The sequence below is a fragment of the Laetiporus sulphureus genome (assembly GCF_001632365.1).
Source record: "Laetiporus sulphureus 93-53 unplaced genomic scaffold LAESUscaffold_84, whole genome shotgun sequence".
In the NCBI taxonomy this organism is placed as follows: Eukaryota; Fungi; Basidiomycota; class Agaricomycetes; order Polyporales; family Laetiporaceae; genus Laetiporus; species Laetiporus sulphureus.
In genome coordinates, this window is record NW_024468593.1 from 17155 (window position 1) to 32840 (window position 15686).

Sequence of the window (15686 nt, forward strand, 5' to 3'; positions counted from 1 at the left end):
CGCGCACGCCGCACCGGGACCGTGCAGCGCGCGAACGCGACCAACGCCATCACGTGCTCGACCTTTTTTGGTGACCCTGTTCAAACTTCACGGTAGCCAAATCACTAGATATATAGCGGTATATAATTTTGGATGCTGCACATCGAGCATTCGATTGACCGTCCATTGTCCCAAATGCACGAAGACGGAACACAATGTGCACTAAAGTCAATTACTGAGAAGTTCCTCGAGCGATTCTTGGTGATGACGTTCCTCCAGCGCGTCCAGAATCTTCGTCAGTCCTTCTCCTTCCATGACAGAGTTCAAGTTCATCAGAGACAGGCCCAATCTATGATCTGTCACCCGATCCTGCGCAGTATACATTGTGACCTTTCTCGAATTATCCGTTCGCAAATGCAACTCACCTGGACATAGTTGTACGTCCGAATTTTTTCGCTTCTGTCCGCGCTGCCGACTAGATTTTTGCGCACGGCCCGTCGTTCGGCGAGATCCTGGCTGAACTTGCGGTCCATCAGCCGAGCTCGCAGGACTTGGTATGCACGTCGTCGGTTCTGCGACTACAATGAGCCATGGTAGAAACAACATCTATACGTACAAACCTGGTGTTGACTACGTTCGTCCTGCATAGAGACCGTGATCCCCGTGGGCAAGTGCGTCAGGCGCACGGCAGATTCTGTTTTGTTGACGTGCTGAAGGGAATTCAGAACAGCGCAGAGCATGACAGCAGGAGCATCTTACTTGTCCACCCGCGCCCCTCGCACGCATGACCTCAACCTTCACCTCATCTGGTTTGAACAGATCGTCCTGTTCCGACTGGCTCGACTCCTCAGCGAGCGGCAGCACCTGATGCCCTTATGTCAGGACAGCATGCGTGATAGTGAAGAGCACATACAACCACCGCAACCGTGCTCGTATGGACGCGTCCACTCGACTCCGTCGCAGGTACCCGTTGCACGCGGTGCACTCCGCTCTCCCAGCGCAAGGTGTCATACGCCTTCTCGCCCTTCACCTCCAATATTGCATCCTTCATCCCGCCGTTCTCAAGCTCGCTCCCGCCCATCACGGCCACCTTCCACCCGAGTATGTTTGCAACGCGCGTATACATACGCATGAGGTCTGCGAGGAAAAGAGACGACTCAGAGCCACCGACGCCGGACTTGAGCTCAATAAGTGCGGACAGATGCGCCGTCTTCGATGGCGGGATGAGCAGCGCGGGAAAGGTGTGCTCGAGCAGCTTGGTGAGGCCCTCCACGAGCGAGGCGTGCTCCTCGACGGCGAGCGTACGCATCGCAGGGTCGGCATCGCTGAGAAGGAGCGTCGTTTCTTGCAGCGCCTACTGCAACGGTTTGTCAGAGCAGCTCGGTACACGCAGTGGGAGCACGAACCTCTCTCGTCGTTGTCCACTCACTCCATGCGGCCTGTAAAGGCTCAAGCTCGTGTATTCGTTTCAGTCGCACAACGTCCTCTGTGCTTAAACCCTCGTCTGATACCTTGTGGCGCTGTTGAATGTGGGTTCAGACACCAATCTGATGCAGACATACCTCATAGAGCATTTTGCTTCGTTCGTCCACTTTATGCTTGACATGTTTCAAGATGGGCGAGTCGTCCAACCCAGTAATGAAGTCTTTCTGAGCAATGATAGGGTGCTGCCATCGCAGTGGTCGGATACATGGAGGTCGTGGAGATAAACATCGTAATCGCAGACCGAGCCTGAACATGTCCAGGGAATGGTAGCGGACTTCGAGTGATCGTACCGGGATGGCACGGGCGCTTCCAAACGTTTTTGCATGAACACAGGTGACTAACAACTACTAATGACTAGGGTCTCGAGCTAAACATTTTCTTAATGTCCGTTGAATTAAAGAGACTGTTTATTAATGTATTCCTCGCATCGTGGTAACAGGGATGGACATTACATGCTCAGCACCACTCTCACATGAACGACCAGAGAGCTGGCAGTCATTCATCTGCGATTGATACATAATGCATTTCATCAACGAGCAGCCGGGATGATATCGTAGTACATGGCCACTCTACAAGTGAACACAGTCATGACCATATGTATTCGGAGTCGTGGAAGCTCGTGCACAATGCTCGCAGCAAGCGCAAATGTTCCCTCCAGATACGACCAATAGTGACGGGCCTTCACATTCGCACCAGAATCCCCATATACAACACTTGCGACATTGCTACGATGAACAAGAAAATAATACGTCTGGAGCGCTGAGCGGGACTGTTCACCGGCGCCGCTGTTGCGGATGCGTCTGGTAGTATGAGGTAACGTAAGGATCGCAGCTGGCGCGTAATAGGACGCAGCCGTCCGGCCACATATCAACAATGCGTCGGTTCGAACATTAGGTGGAGAGCTCACCAGAAAGAACGCCGTGGAGAGGAAGGAGTAGCAGAAGGTCACGAAATATAATGTCCTCCCCACGTTGAGAAGACCTGCCACCAGTGTGACGATAACACTTGCGGTTCTATTAATATTTGTCGTGGCTAGGAGATTTGCAAAACGAACACCTACCCAACGAACTTGTACCCGTCGTAAGCCATCAGGTCGAGGACTTGATTGATGCTACCCTAGACACTCGGTCAGCATCATAGCCAAATTAGGATGTGGGATGAGTGACGTACCGGTATATTGAGAAAATAACAGCCCAGCTTGACGAATACAAAGTCAAGCAGCACCACGGCGAGCGCTTTTGATGCGGTGATGCCGAGGATCTCTGGATGGAAGCGGGAACTCAAGCCAGAATGGAGAGCAGCGAGCAGTATATAAGTTACGATGGCCATTACTTTAATTTTTAAATGAACGCAGGAAACAGACGAGCCACTCAGAACTTACATGGTATGTAAAGATCAGGCGCATTGACATCTTCTCTCGGGGGCTGCCACTCCGACTGACCATTCTCAGAGCGACGCACACGCCGAGGCCATTTGTGTCTCCATGGAAATAGCAGTATACGTAGCTTGTTCATGACATACGAATTGGACACGTTAAAGTGGTGTCTCAGGACGGAGATGGGGATGAGGCCTCCGAGCTCATGTGTTGAAAATTAGCGAGCGGCCGAGTAGACGCCATGTTCATCGACGTACATTTCTCTGAACATACTCCTGCCCCGCAGCCACTGCATTCTGGCCAAGCTGCATGCCAAACTGTGCAGTCGGATTATCGAATCCCCATGCGGCAAGGTCTGCAGGTAAGTTTGGCGGTTGGCCGTGGTGAACAGGAATCTGTCTTGGTGTGGGGCCCATCGGCTGGTACTGTCCATGGGAAGAAGCATAGTCAGAGTGCATGCGTACGGCCTGTTGTGGCGGGATGGGCTGCGCGAACGGTTGCTGAACGGGCGGGGAGCTGGTGTAGCGCTGATAGCCTTGTGGGGAGACCGGGGTAGATGGAGGCTCCGGGATGTAGGCCGGGTGGGTCGGCACCGGATGCTGGAGAGGCGGGGGACTTGTGCTGTTTGGAAGGTAGGACATGACGGCGGAGCGAGATTCTTGGCGAGGAGAGCGTGGCGAGCGCAGGGTCCACGACGTGTTTAGTGCACGTGAGCGATACCAGCGAACTTTTGACTCACGTTTGCAGGAAAATAACTTCCGCAAAGCACCAGTTGCGATGCATATTTACAGCTAAAATGGATCCGGTGACCGTGGGGACGAGATATATTGCACGTGGGTGTTGATGTCGCGTATAAGGAGCGACGGCGTGCTGCGCTGTCCAAGCCCGATGTCGGATGCGGTCGCGGTGAGTATGTCCTCCTACTCCGTTCAGGTCACAAAGACCCCTGCCATAAAAAATGCGCCCCTCTTCGGACTCTCTGAGGGCAATGGCTCCTTCAACAACCTTCATCTCGCCGGACTCGTCCTCATTGTCCCATGGTTCGTCAAGCGGATGCTCCCGGTCGTCAACTACGGCGGATTCAAGACGTATCTGTTCCTGGTCCTCGTACTGGGGTTACCCATCACCATGGCGTACTGGACCTTTATGAGCGTGTATGGAACGCGAAAAAACTCCAAGGTCCAGCTGCCTGGGCGCAAGATTGAGGAATATATCACGATCAACGACCCGGAGCTGAAGGCCAAGTACTATGGCCTCGAGAAAATCCCCATGCAGGTGTTTCACGACGCGTACTTCGAGGGAAAAATTGAATTCAATGGTAAGTCCCCATGAATGACACGCTGGACGCGCGTCCTGAGCGCGTTTTACCTGCAGGTGATGTGCTTGACGTTATGGAGCAGCGTCATGATTGGGCGAAGATGATCTTCACATTTGAACTGTTCAAATATGTTTTCACTGTCCTCGTTCCGGACGTGATTATGCACCAAAGGAGTCAGGACGAGGAGCAGGTCCGAGGACATTACGATCGTGCGTGTTCACGTGTTCACGTGTTTCCTTGCCGACTTATCGTGCATATAGGAGGAGACGATTTCTATGAGTGGTGTGTTTACTAACGAGACCATCGTCACAATTGTTACATATTAATCGACGCGTTTCAGGTTCCTTGGCCCACGAATGGTTTACACCGCTGGCGTGGTTAGTGACATCACAAGGGAGGAGACTCTCGAGGAACTACAGGACAATAAACTGACTCTAGTTTGCGACAAGGTGCATTCTACACGATAATAACATGTTCAGCAGACTCTAAGCTTCTGCTTTAGCTCGATCTCCAACCAACAGACCGTCTGCTTGATGTTGGCTGCGGATGGGGCACACTCTGCGCATTCGCTGCGAAGAATTACGGCTGCGAGGCCCTTGGCATCACTCTGGGCAGGAATCAGACGAAGTTTGGTAACGACCGCATTCAAGCGAACGTCAGTAATCCCCTCGTTCATTGCGAGCTACGCGTTGAGAGAGAACTAACCAGGGTATCGATCCGTCCCGAGCCGAGGTCCTGTGCTTGGACTACCGCGATATTCCCGGTGGCAAGGGCGCATACACAAAGATTGTTAGTCTCGAGATGGCTGAGGTGCGTACTGCGCTGTAAAGTATCGCTCTTTATTGAAAACCAAATATTCCCGGTAGCATGTCGGAATCAGACGCTATGGGGCATTCCTGCGCCAGATGTATGACCTCCTCGATGACGACGGCATCTTCGTCCTACAGGTCGCAGGTATTCGGCCCGCATGGCAGTATGAGGACCTGATCTGGTACACTTGCCAACTCTCTATTTCCATTTCCCCTTCTAATGTATAGCCAAATTATAGGGGCCTGTTCATGAATAAATACATTTTCCCGGGTGCGGATGCGTCATGCTCACTCGGGTGGGTCGTGAGCCAGGTGGAGGCGGCTGGCTTCGAGGTGAAGAACATCGACGTGCTTGGCGTGCACTACAGTGCGACAATCTGGCGGTGGTACAGGAACTGGGTCTCAAACAAGGATAAGATCATCGAGAAGTATGGCGAGAGGTGCGTGTCCCGCTACTACCTCCTGAAAGACTATTGACCTTCATGAACCACAGATGGTACAGGATCTGGGTGTTCTTCCTTGCGTACTCCACCATCATCAGCAGGTGGGTTACAGTCTGTGTGAGCTTCCCCTAGAGAAGATGCTGATTAAGCTCCAGGCAAGGAAGCGCATCCGTCTTTCAGCTCACACTCCACAAGAACTTGAACGCCTTCCCGAGGATCCTTGGTGTGCCGAGCCATACGTCCCTCCATGGCTCGCCTAAGCATGAGATCTCGTGAGCCGCTTTCTATGCGTAGGCCGTTCATTACCTAATGAAGCTGTGATGCAGGCCAGTCATTTAAGCCCAGTGATCAAGTAGGGCCAGCAATGGTCGCTGGACTAGGTGCTCGATTGCAAGATTGTTTCTTTTTTCGGGTATGACACTGTCGTGCTGGCCCTTGGCTCATAGTCCCTCCTGCTCAATGTGCCATGTTGCCTTTATGACAATAGAATGTACTTGCACCTTCTGCCGAGGCATAGGTTGATTACAACTAACCATACAACGTATACAAGGAAATCGACATGAGTCCATGAGGGTTTACGCCCTTCTGAACGCATCCACCTGCTAATTGAATAGATAGGCATCGAGGACCCGAGCACCTAGACTAATTGGAACCCCCCGAAATCAAGGAATGCCTCCTCAATAGATAGCTTGCGCACAACCAGTGCCTCGACAATCAGCCGCGGCTCCCGTTTCTGTTCAGCTGGGGGCTCATGCGCATCCTGCACTACAACCTCCACTACAGAAGCGGGAAAGTCAATGGCTGTGACTTGAAGTTCATCGAGTTTCTGCGCCAGTCCGTCCACCTCCACGGGCGCCTTACACGGCTGTGGGGGCGCGACAATGGCGGGCATCTCACCAAGCGAGGACACCGCGTCTGGTAATGTGCCTCCGCCCAACGCAGGGACTGCTTTCCGTTTCTCCTCCCGCTTTCGATCCCTCGCCAGCCGGCGCTGTGCCATCTTTGCCTCTTGTCTATTTGGCGGGAGTGCCCCATTGCTAAGGGTATCTTCCTCGCCCGCATCTTTATGCCACGGCTGCGTCGTCTTCTCCATCCCCTTGTACTTCTGACGCCGGTCATGTCTCCCAAACGAAGAAACAGGATTGACGGCGGGCAATTCGCGCCGGCGCATCGGGCGCGGCTTGAAGACTGAGGCGATCTCTATGTCGACAACGAGGGAGATAGCAGCCGGTAGTGCGAGGTCATCTGGGACCCGGTCGACTGAGTGCGGCAACTCAGGCTCCATGGAGAACAGTGCGAGGTCGTCATCGATTGCCTCGATGAACGGCGAGGACTCCGCTGCAGGACGGTTGGGATTCGAGGAGGCACGACGACCCTGAATGTATGCCAAATTCGGAGTAGGAGGGTTGCGTGAAAGATCCGCGGGTGTGATGAGATCCGTGCTGGAGGAAGAAAAGTCGTCGAAGTCGGTCAGGTCCGTCGTAGATAGCTCCGTCTCCGTCTCAGTCGTCGTCGTAGAATCGTCACCCTTAGGTAGGGCAGCCTTTCTCTTCATCTTTCGTGTCCACTCGCCCGTATCCGGGTCAAGGTATTTGCTAACTTCCTCAGCTAGCGCGTACATCGCAGGCGGAATTTCGATCTCCTTCACCACGATGACGGACGCGCCGATCTCGCCCGCCATCATTTCGAGGGTCTCTAGCGACCGCTCCAGGTCGTTCCGCGTCAGACCGATGAGAGCACCAGAATCGGCGACACCGAGCTCGTAGTACGCTTGACCTCCGCCCTCGAGCAGCCTCCATTTCAGCTGCGTTACTAAACGGGCGAATCGAGCCGGTGAGATGTTGGTGAGTTTCAGCTTGTACTCTACATTGCCCTATACAATATGAGCGTATGAGGATGCATAAAAGTACCATCACTTACCTCGTCTGCCTCGGGCACGAGCTTGGGTACACCGTTGTGGATGAGTTTGCTGGGGTCGACGGCGCACTCGGCGGGCGGGGACGGAAGGAAAGGGTCCCACGGGCTGGGAACGCGAGGGCTCTCGGATTCGTGCTCGCCAAACATTCGAACTAGTCAGTAATGTATGAGATGGCGGATATTCGAGGGATCATGGTAGGTCTGGAGTCGACGACGAGGACGACGAGGGGGACCGAGTCAGTCGTATCCTGTCAAGCAGTGCCAGCCTCCCAATCTGGAAACCCGATCATTGGCGCCGGCTTAGATAAGCGGGGACGTGTGGCCACAATCGCAGCCACCGACGTATAGCTTGTCTCTCCACCTCCATTGACTGGTACCCACATGGCTTCGAGAGTCTCTAGCCCGGTGTGCTTCTACACTCACACAGCTTGCGATCTGAACTCACTGGATCATAGACTACTCTGAAACGCATCCATCGCGAGATTGCGGACCTGAAGAAGGAAGATCTCGGTGCCATCTCACTCGCTCCATCCTCCGACAGCCTTTTCCATTGGACTGCCACCATACCTGGACCAGAGGGAAGCTGCTACGAAGGTGGTGTATTCAGCGTCGATATTCATCTTGCTCTTGACTATCCGTACGTTCCGACTCCTGCGTGCCTCCACCCACCCAGGCTGACGATCACGCGTGTGGCTAAGGTTCTCTGCACCTAGAGTCACATTCAAGACTAGGTGCGTACTATGTTTTCAATCAGTTATGCAAATCTTACGATAGGTATCTACTGCGCGTACGAAGGATTTACCACATGAACATTAACGAACGAGGCAACATATGTATAGACATGTTGAAGCACAACTGGTCACCTGCTCTCTCGCTATTCAAGGTCATCTTATCGCTCTCTTCACTTTTAACAGATCCGAACCCTAGTACGTGTGGCCACCACAGCATATATTTTGACCATTAACCAACTCGCTTTTCACAGAGGATCCGCTAGGTATGCTTGCCATCAATGTGGAAGCATAGAAATGTCACTTTATCTCTGCCTGTCAGTTCCATCAATAGCGGTGCTATATCAGCGGGACCGGCAAGAACACGACCGCAACGCGCGAACATGGACCGAGCTCTACGCCCGCCCGAAGCCAAAGGTGGCCTCGATGTCCGACTCCAAGGGAAAGGCTAAAGCCACGGATGCCGCTGGATCCTCATCGTCACCCACTGGGCAGCAGTCCGCCAATTCGACTACAGCTGGCAATTCGCAGACAGAAGCGATCGAGATCGAGGACTCTGATGAGGAAGCCACCGCGAGTGCTCAGAGTAAAGTGCAGACGCGATCGGGCACGAAGCGACAACGCGAACAGGCCGGTACAGATGGTGCATCGAATGCGGATGGATCCGAGCGGCCTGCGAGGCGGAGAAAAGGTGGTATGGGGGGAGGCATAGGAGGTTCAGGGACAGGACCGACCGAAGCAGGAGACGTCATTGTGATTGAAGATTAATTCGTTATGCTGCTTGCGTCTGGTGGGATTAATTAATGTATTGACTGTTTCTATATGAGCATTACACGTTCCAGGCTGGGATTGTTCACCAGACCTTCTACGTGTGTTGATCATATGTAAGCATTTGGCGCATCACACACTTGTGCTACTACGCCATTCCCACTATTCTGGAGCCCGAGCAGACACAAGTCAGAGCGTCATGCTTATACATGCAAAGAAGTAAACATACGGATACCATACCGCGTTTGCTTATGACAAGATGAATTCACTTCCACTACTTTATCCAACACCATCGCTAACGCGTTGACATCATCTGTAGTTAGATTATTGGCCGCAATACGAGTGAACAATACTCCTGAAAGCGCTTACTGCACAGCTCACATCATCCTCCTGCCTCCGAGTCGGAACGAGAGTTGCTTGACAATGCTAACTAGATGCCGTTGCTCGCGGAAATGTGACTGCGGCCAAGGTCTTGCTCAGCAATATACCATCTCTTGTGTGGTTCAAACTGCGTGGCCTTGTCCTACTGAGAATTTAAAAGTAGCAATAAAACCGCGTGAGTATGAACCATATTCAAAATCTGCGAGTCTATCGAAACTCGTGTATTCAAATCGTAACGGAAAACACCCAAGGATAGCATGGATTTCCAGGACGGCCTACCGGACACGGTTTCCCTTCACTTCGTGAGCTGCTCAACTAATTTAGATTGCATAGAATGTAAGTACACAAGATCCATGCTACGGCGTGCGTTAAGAACGCATGCCACCGAACAGATTTGAAACAGCGAACACAACTTGAAGGTTTGCCTTGAAGACCTCAAATCATAAAGTATAGACTGTATAGTGCTCACCGATTTCCGCGCCGATTTCGGCTCCAAGCACCAGCTGCCTTCAAATAAAAAGTGACCTCCGAAGGTGTAGCAAGATAATGTCGGTGCTATGGCAGGTAGCATCCGCTGCCGTCGCATAGTCCAGAACACATCCGCAAGTCAAGACTTTTTTTGATGCCGATACCAGTGGCTATATCGCGCTAATAATAATACGCTATGTATGAACTTTACACAATCCAACTTGCAGATGCGCTTCGCAGCATCTGGTGTTGAACAACGGCAGCCAAGACCGGCACCACATCCAATAACTCACGACACCACTTGGGATTTGGGTACAAACGAGCAAGGTAACACTACGTTAACTACCTCCCTTTTAACCATGCCACTTCAGGGCAGGCAGCGCAGCTCGCACACCCGGCGCTTATCCGGCTGCCATTCCTGCAGCCCCTGTACCCAGCTCCGATGCCCCCGAGGTCCACTGCTATCCCGCAGTGCCTCCCAGGCCCCAAAAGCCAACAACTGGTTCCAGAGAGCCCCAACGAAGCAGAGACCGGTCGCTCGCAGAAAGTCTGCATCGGGACCTCAGCAGCATTCATGAAGTTGAAGACCTTATCAATACTCGGGAGAACGACATACGAGAGCAAAGGGGACGGATTGGTGCAACGTAACAGATCAGAGTGACAGCAAAGTTTGCCCTGCAATCGCATTATTCGTGGGATTACCCCTGCGGCGGAGGTCTAAAATTAGCATTTCAATCAGATCTCCTGACCATTGGCGGAGATTACGTTTGTGGCCTGTGGCCACCAATCCCGAAGCCGGCCACAACATTGCCCGGTGTACCGTGCTCAGTGACTGACTAGCACTTGAGGAGGCTAAGAGCAAACGGATGCTGCAGTATGATCCCGCTATTCTGCTAAGAAATGAATGACTGTCCATGATACCATCGAGATACCTGTCTAGCTGCCGTCGGAGATATACAAGGCAAGCAGATTATAAATATGCTGAGAAGCGTTCCAATCCTTGGGGGAAAAATAGCACTAAGAGAGTGGCATGGGAATGTACAATAGGAGCATGGTATGTGGGGCCGACCAACCACATCAGAGGAACAGGGAGAGCCGTAGGCTGTAGCTGGTATCATGAACACGGAAGATTAGAGAAGGGGAATAGAAAATGTGATCAAGCAAGTAGGCACTGCTGTAAGGATTCAGCACTTCTATATCAGAACCAGTCTTCATCATCGACCGGGAATTGTCGCCCTGATACGTTCACGCATTCATCTTCTGCGCTTCATCGAACACGATGGTCTTCACTGGTACTTGTTGCTTCCACTGCTCGCCGGGTCCAAGAAGCAAGCCGGGGTGGAAGAAGTTGACGGTGAAAATTGCGAGCGTAATCATGCCGCCATCCAGCCAATCTGTTTTCGCGAAATCATATGAAACTGAGCCATACTGAAGAAATTTGGAGTCGTTACGCACCGAAGAAGCGCTCGGTGCGAATGATGTAGCCTGTCCATCCGTCAGCGAGTTCCTGGAAAATAGAAACATCAGATCTCAGATTCCTATCCGCATGCACCACAGGGATTAAAAACTCACGATTGTACGATATACGGACCTGCAGGTAAATGCGAAATTGAGTCTGATTGCTCGTGACGGGAAGAAGTAGACCCACCGAATGTAGATGCAGACGCTGCTCAGTGTCATTCCGGCGAGCATCAGCTTGGTATTCCTGTCCAGTGAATACCCAGACAATGTGCTCTCGGCCCTGCGCAACGGTCGGTCCCAGAGGAACCTGAGAACAAACTCTGTTGCGAGTGTCATGTAGACCGTGATGGAAACTGCACACCCCATCAATATCTTTCCCGGTAGCAAGGATGAGTAATGTATACGCACACATCTGGAAGACGATACCGGCCAGCATGATATGACCGCCCTGGAGACTCGACATGAGACTCGACGGTTACGTCATGAGGGATGCGCTTACGATGTTGGGATTCTTGTTCTGGTTTACCGCGCCGGCAGCAGTCGCACCACCGACGGCCTGCACCACGAGTGCGACAACATCCTGAAAGGAACATTCGTGAGATTTATTGCTAATTGCCAAGAGAGATGCCCCTTACACAGCTGCAAAACACGACGGTGTCTGGGAAGGATATATCAGAACATGACACGTGTAAAAAGGAAGGGAGAGGCGCACTCACACCACTTGGCGCTGAGCCGGCTGTAACACTGGCCCAGTCGGCGGATGAGCTGACCGAGAATGACAAAGTTTGCGGCCACGAGGGGTGTCGGCGCGATGATCGTTGCCACAATCCTACACGCATGTCGTCCGTGAGCGCGAGCAAAAAGACGAACTGTAACCACTACTCACTGCATGAGGTATGGACTCTTTGCCAGAACATTCTGACTGGACCACAGCCTCCCGCTCCATCCAATAATTTCGAGGATGGCAGCTACGCAGATGGTCGGAAAGATCCACCACAGACGGGTATATATCGCTTGACCTGCGTGGATCACTGTGAAGCCGTCAATGTGATTGTTTCTGAATGTATACGGAATGAGAAACTTACATCCGGAGAGAGCGAAGAGAACGATGAAGAGGATGCATATCCATTCTGTAGGGACGTTGCCGTATGGATCCTTATTGAAGTCATTAGAGGAAGCTCGGGCTGCGACTATATCAGCTTCTAGTACTACCCGCAAACGTCGGCAGAGGACGCACCTGCCAAGTCCATGGCGAGAAGAGCAAGAGCAACGAAGAGCAGCGATTATGTCAAGAAGATGAGAAAAAGCGGAATCCAGGCCAACATGGTGCTTCTCTATATAACAGGACTGCATGAGAAGGCTCATCTAAGAGAACATTACAGTGGTTCCGGAGACACGTCCGCCCGTAAACAACATAAGAGAGCGGCAGACACGCCGGCACGGAGGAGCTGCGGCCGCTCCGAGAATTTGTGTGCAAAAATGACAATAATGATGGAGGTTAACTACCGCATCACCATCAAGCCGACGGATCTATACCGTCTCGGGCAGCTGCTGTAGCAGTGGCTGCGGCCCGAGGAAATGCGGCATGCCAGCCGTCAGGCGCATGATGGGAGATGAAGTGCTTAACAGGGATGGCCGTGGGAGATGTGTCAAACAGCCTCAGGATGGATGGGTCGCTGTACAACAAGCTCACGATGACGGGAGGCCTGGTGTGAAAGCCTCATGCTCCGAGATCGCGCTGAGCCTGTTCCATTCAAAAGTTGGGCGCGGCTCTATTAGTGCGGCTGCACTGACTGAAAGCTTCTTTGACAAGTGCTCCAGACGGTGTAGGATTGCTCATCGTCCACGTACTACGCTGGCGTGAGAGATGATCGATGATTTTTCAACGCTGAGCTGCATGGTGCTTGATTATCTCACAGCCTCCTAATATCAACGTATCATTTTTGCACTAGCAAACGCATGGAGACAGCGCCGCAGATGCCATCAGTCTCAGCGCACCAAATCCCCATTCCTTTCGTGCCTTGATTCACGCTACAGATTAGCCTTACCGGCCGGGCGCAGCGCGAGCAAGCCCGGCGACCTATCCCGTTTCCAGTGACCTCGTGTGAGCTGCCCATGATGCCATCGAGGTATCTGTTTAGCTATCAGCGCGAATCCATCACGCAAGCAGATAGTAGATACACTGAAAAGCGTTCATGTCCTTGGGGGGTCATAGTGTCAGGAGGGTGGCATGCCAGTGGGAATGCACAACAGGAACGTCATGGTGGTACACAGGACTGGCCGCAAACCTCAACTAGGGAACTGCGGAAGATGAGAGAAAAGAAAGAGAGAGAGAGATGTGACCATGTCAGTAGACACTGCTGTAAAATTCCAGCACTTCTCCGTCATGACATATCTTCATCATCGACTGGAGATTGTCATCGGGGTCCGTTCATCCACATCTTCTTCGCTTCGTATCTTCTGCTTCCACTGCTCGACGGGCCCGATAAGGATGCCAGGATGAAAGACGTTGACGGCGAACATCGCGAGCGAGATCATGCCGCCATCCAGCCAATCTGATTTCACGAAGTTATATGGAACGCGCTATATTGAATGAAGTTGGAGTCGTAACGCACCGAAGAAGCGCTCGATGCGAATGATGTGGCCTTTCCATCTGTCGGCAAGCTCCTGGAAGAAAGAAATATCAGATCCGAGATTTCTGCCGCATGCATCATAGGAATCAAAAACGTACGATTGTACGATATACGGACCTACAGATGGATGCTACATTGAGTTGATTGCTCGTGACGGGGAGATGTAGATAGACACACCGTATGAAGACACAGACGCTGCTCAGGGCCATTCCGGTGAGCACCAGCTTTGTGTTCCTGTCCAACGAATACCCAGAAATTGTACTCTCGGCCATGCGCAGCGGTCGGTCCCAGAGGAACCTCAGAACGAACTCTACTGCGAGAGCCATGTAGACCGTGATAGCAACTGCAGATTTGACATCGGTCCCATGCCCAGTAGCAGTAGCGAGGATGAGTAGTATATACGCACCCATTTGGAAGACGATGCCGGCCAACATGATGTGACCGCCCTGAAGACTCGCCGTGAGACACGACGGCTATGTGATGAGCAAATGCTCACATTGTTGGGGCTCTCTCCCTGGTTTACCGCGCCTGCAGCAATCGCACCACCGACGGCCTGTACGACAAGTGCAACAACATCCTGAAAGGGGCATTCATGAAATTCATTGTCAATTGCAAAGAGAGATGCCGCTTACGAAGCTGCAAACTATTATGGTATCTGTGGGAAAGATATGTCAGGCTTCACAAAGCATGACACGCATAAAGGGGAGGGCGGAGGGGAAGGGGAGGCACTCACACCACCTGGCGCTGAGCCGGCTGTAGCACTGGCCCAGTTGGCGGATGAGCTGACCGAGGATGACAAATTCCGCAGCGATGAGGGGTGTTGGCGCGATGATTGTCGTAACAATCCTGCACGCATGTCGTCTGTATGCGCGAGCAAGAAAGAAATGAAGCGCAGCTGCTACTAACTGAATGAGGTACGGATTTTGTGCCACAATGTTCTGACTGGACCATAGCCTCGCGCTCCATCCAATGATCTCGAGCACGGATGCGAGGCAGATGGTCGGAAAGATCCACCATAGACGAGTATATATCGCCTGAGCTGCATGGATCACTGCGGAGCAGTCAATGTGATTGCTGCAGGATTAATATGGAATGAAAAACTTGCATCCGGAGAGGGAAAAGAGGATGACAAAGAGAATGCATATCCATTCTGTAGGGACGTAGCCATACGGATCCTCTCCGAACTGGGCGGAGGAAACTCGAGCTACGAATATATTAGCCAATAATACTACCCGAAAATATCAGCGGTGAACGCACCTGCCAAGGGCATGGTAAGAACAGCAAGAAGGAAAGAAGAGTAGCGATGATATCAAGAAAATGAGGGTTGTTGGGATGAGACCGACATGGCACCAACCTATATAACAGGACTGCGGTAGCCGGACAGATTTCCGCCCCTCAGCCAGCATGCGAAGCGGTAGACACAGCAAGGAGGAGCTGAGGCCGCTCTAACCCGTGCAAAAATGACAATTACGATGGAGACTGACTGCGATCACAATCAACTTGAAGCTAAGGTTTCATGCCGTCTCGTGGCCAGAGAATGCGGCGTCCACGCCGCACGGTGGGAGATGAAGTGCACCTTAGAAATGGGCCGTTGCAGCTGTGTCAAGCTTCAAGCGCCAGACACTGGATAATAAGTGGCTCGCGCTGTACAACATGCTCGCTATGACAAACAAGTGAGAGTCTCACGTTCGCCGCGCTGAGCCTAATTCCATTGGGCATGCTGCGAGTATGACTGCGCCGACTGAAGCTTGCTCGCCAAGTGATCCAGACCGTGTACGAAAAGAAATGAGCTGCTTGATGCCTGGTTCACAGCCTGCCAGTGACAGCGACATATCGTTTTTGCGCTAGCAAACCCCATATGGAGACAATATCGCCATCAGCATCACATCAGTCTCTCAGGTATACATGCGTGATGCTGGCA

At 52.3% G+C, this 15686-nt stretch overlaps 8 protein-coding genes across 8 annotated transcripts; 2 read left to right on the forward strand and 6 right to left on the reverse strand.

Annotated features, from left to right (window-relative positions):
• Nucleotides 1–94: 94 nt before the first annotated feature.
• On the reverse strand, nt 95–1745 carry LAESUDRAFT_688219 (release factor). Its single transcript, XM_040905982.1, has 7 exons — nt 1542–1745; nt 1386–1490; nt 893–1333; nt 739–843; nt 600–689; nt 405–551; nt 95–348 (listed from the first exon to the last, which is right to left on the reverse strand). The coding sequence occupies exons 1-7, from the start codon at nt 1716–1718 to the stop codon at nt 208–210; spliced, it is 1206 nt and encodes a 401-aa protein (XP_040758066.1). The 5' UTR covers nt 1719–1745; the 3' UTR covers nt 95–207.
• A 154-nt stretch (nt 1746–1899) lies between these two features.
• Nucleotides 1900–3480, reverse strand: LAESUDRAFT_708987 (YIF1-domain-containing protein; the record flags this gene model as incomplete). The annotated part of the gene is made up of 6 exons (XM_040906702.1): nt 1900–2295; nt 2372–2468; nt 2525–2580; nt 2635–2795; nt 2846–3041; nt 3097–3480. 6 exons carry the CDS (start codon nt 3478–3480, stop codon nt 2146–2148), a joined length of 1044 nt encoding a protein of 347 aa, XP_040758067.1. The 3' UTR covers nt 1900–2145.
• A 271-nt stretch (nt 3481–3751) lies between these two features.
• LAESUDRAFT_666380 (sphingolipid C9-methyltransferase) lies at nt 3752–5685 on the forward strand (the record flags this gene model as incomplete). The annotated part of the gene is made up of 10 exons (XM_040905250.1): nt 3752–4157; nt 4214–4366; nt 4418–4439; nt 4498–4606; nt 4660–4812; nt 4866–4967; nt 5024–5148; nt 5206–5406; nt 5460–5510; nt 5565–5685. 10 exons carry the CDS (start codon nt 3752–3754, stop codon nt 5683–5685), a joined length of 1443 nt encoding a protein of 480 aa, XP_040758068.1.
• A 361-nt stretch (nt 5686–6046) lies between these two features.
• LAESUDRAFT_764685 (uncharacterized protein) lies at nt 6047–7473 on the reverse strand (the record flags this gene model as incomplete). Its single annotated transcript, XM_040913485.1, has 2 exons — nt 6047–7282; nt 7330–7473. 2 exons carry the CDS (start codon nt 7471–7473, stop codon nt 6047–6049), a joined length of 1380 nt encoding a protein of 459 aa, XP_040758069.1.
• Nucleotides 7474–7488: 15 nt separating this feature from the next.
• Nucleotides 7489–8822, forward strand: LAESUDRAFT_739658 (uncharacterized protein; the record flags this gene model as incomplete). Its single annotated transcript, XM_040911022.1, has 5 exons — nt 7489–7521; nt 7782–7963; nt 8025–8057; nt 8122–8252; nt 8377–8822. The coding sequence occupies 5 exons, from the start codon at nt 7489–7491 to the stop codon at nt 8820–8822; spliced, it is 825 nt and encodes a 274-aa protein (XP_040758070.1).
• A 1464-nt stretch (nt 8823–10286) lies between these two features.
• LAESUDRAFT_557684 (uncharacterized protein) lies at nt 10287–10751 on the reverse strand. Its single transcript, XM_040902939.1, has one exon. It carries the CDS (start codon nt 10585–10587, stop codon nt 10324–10326), a length of 264 nt encoding a protein of 87 aa, XP_040758071.1. The 5' UTR covers nt 10588–10751; the 3' UTR covers nt 10287–10323.
• On the reverse strand, nt 10615–12382 carry LAESUDRAFT_816563 (RTA1-domain-containing protein; the record flags this gene model as incomplete). Its single annotated transcript, XM_040914790.1, has 11 exons — nt 10615–11065; nt 11127–11178; nt 11244–11262; nt 11320–11485; nt 11541–11580; nt 11632–11712; nt 11768–11790; nt 11849–11961; nt 12019–12163; nt 12218–12316; nt 12370–12382. 11 exons carry the CDS (start codon nt 12380–12382, stop codon nt 10917–10919), a joined length of 900 nt encoding a protein of 299 aa, XP_040758072.1. The 3' UTR covers nt 10615–10916.
• Nucleotides 12383–13216: 834 nt separating this feature from the next.
• On the reverse strand, nt 13217–15337 carry LAESUDRAFT_753240 (RTA1-domain-containing protein). The gene is made up of 11 exons (XM_040911765.1): nt 15120–15337; nt 14867–14969; nt 14672–14839; nt 14499–14611; nt 14398–14420; nt 14262–14342; nt 13943–14211; nt 13864–13882; nt 13748–13799; nt 13314–13687; nt 13217–13265 (listed from the first exon to the last, which is right to left on the reverse strand). Exons 1-10 carry the CDS (start codon nt 15169–15171, stop codon nt 13533–13535), a joined length of 1035 nt encoding a protein of 344 aa, XP_040758073.1. The 5' UTR covers nt 15172–15337; the 3' UTR covers nt 13217–13265; nt 13314–13532.
• Between the last annotated feature and the right edge of the window lie 349 nt (nt 15338–15686).

What these genes read in the sequence shown, in the direction of transcription:
- LAESUDRAFT_688219 (XM_040905982.1), bottom strand. Translation starts at nt 1,718, where the DNA reads ATGTTCAGGCTCGGTCTGCGATTACGATGTTTATCTCCACGACCTCCA. An exon ending in AGTGGACAACGACGAGAGAG is followed by an intron (nt 1,334 to 1,385) that starts GTTCGTGCTCCC and finishes CCGTTGCAGTAG; the next exon opens with GCGCTGCAAGAAACGACGCT. An exon ending in CGAGGGGCGCGGGTGGACAA is followed by an intron (nt 690 to 738) that starts GTAAGATGCTCC and finishes AATTCCCTTCAG; the next exon opens with CACGTCAACAAAACAGAATC.
- LAESUDRAFT_557684 (XM_040902939.1), bottom strand. Translation starts at nt 10,587, where the DNA reads ATGGACAGTCATTCATTTCTTAGCAGAATAGCGGGATCATACTGCAGC.
- LAESUDRAFT_753240 (XM_040911765.1), bottom strand. Translation starts at nt 15,171, where the DNA reads ATGCTGGCTGAGGGGCGGAAATCTGTCCGGCTACCGCAGTCCTGTTAT. An exon ending in TTTTCCCTCTCCGGATGCAA is followed by an intron (nt 14,840 to 14,866) that starts GTTTTTCATTCC and finishes TTAATCCTGCAG; the next exon opens with CAATCACATTGACTGCTCCG. An exon ending in CCATAATAGTTTGCAGCTTC is followed by an intron (nt 14,343 to 14,397) that starts GTAAGCGGCATC and finishes TGCCCCTTTCAG; the next exon opens with GATGTTGTTGCACTTGTCGT.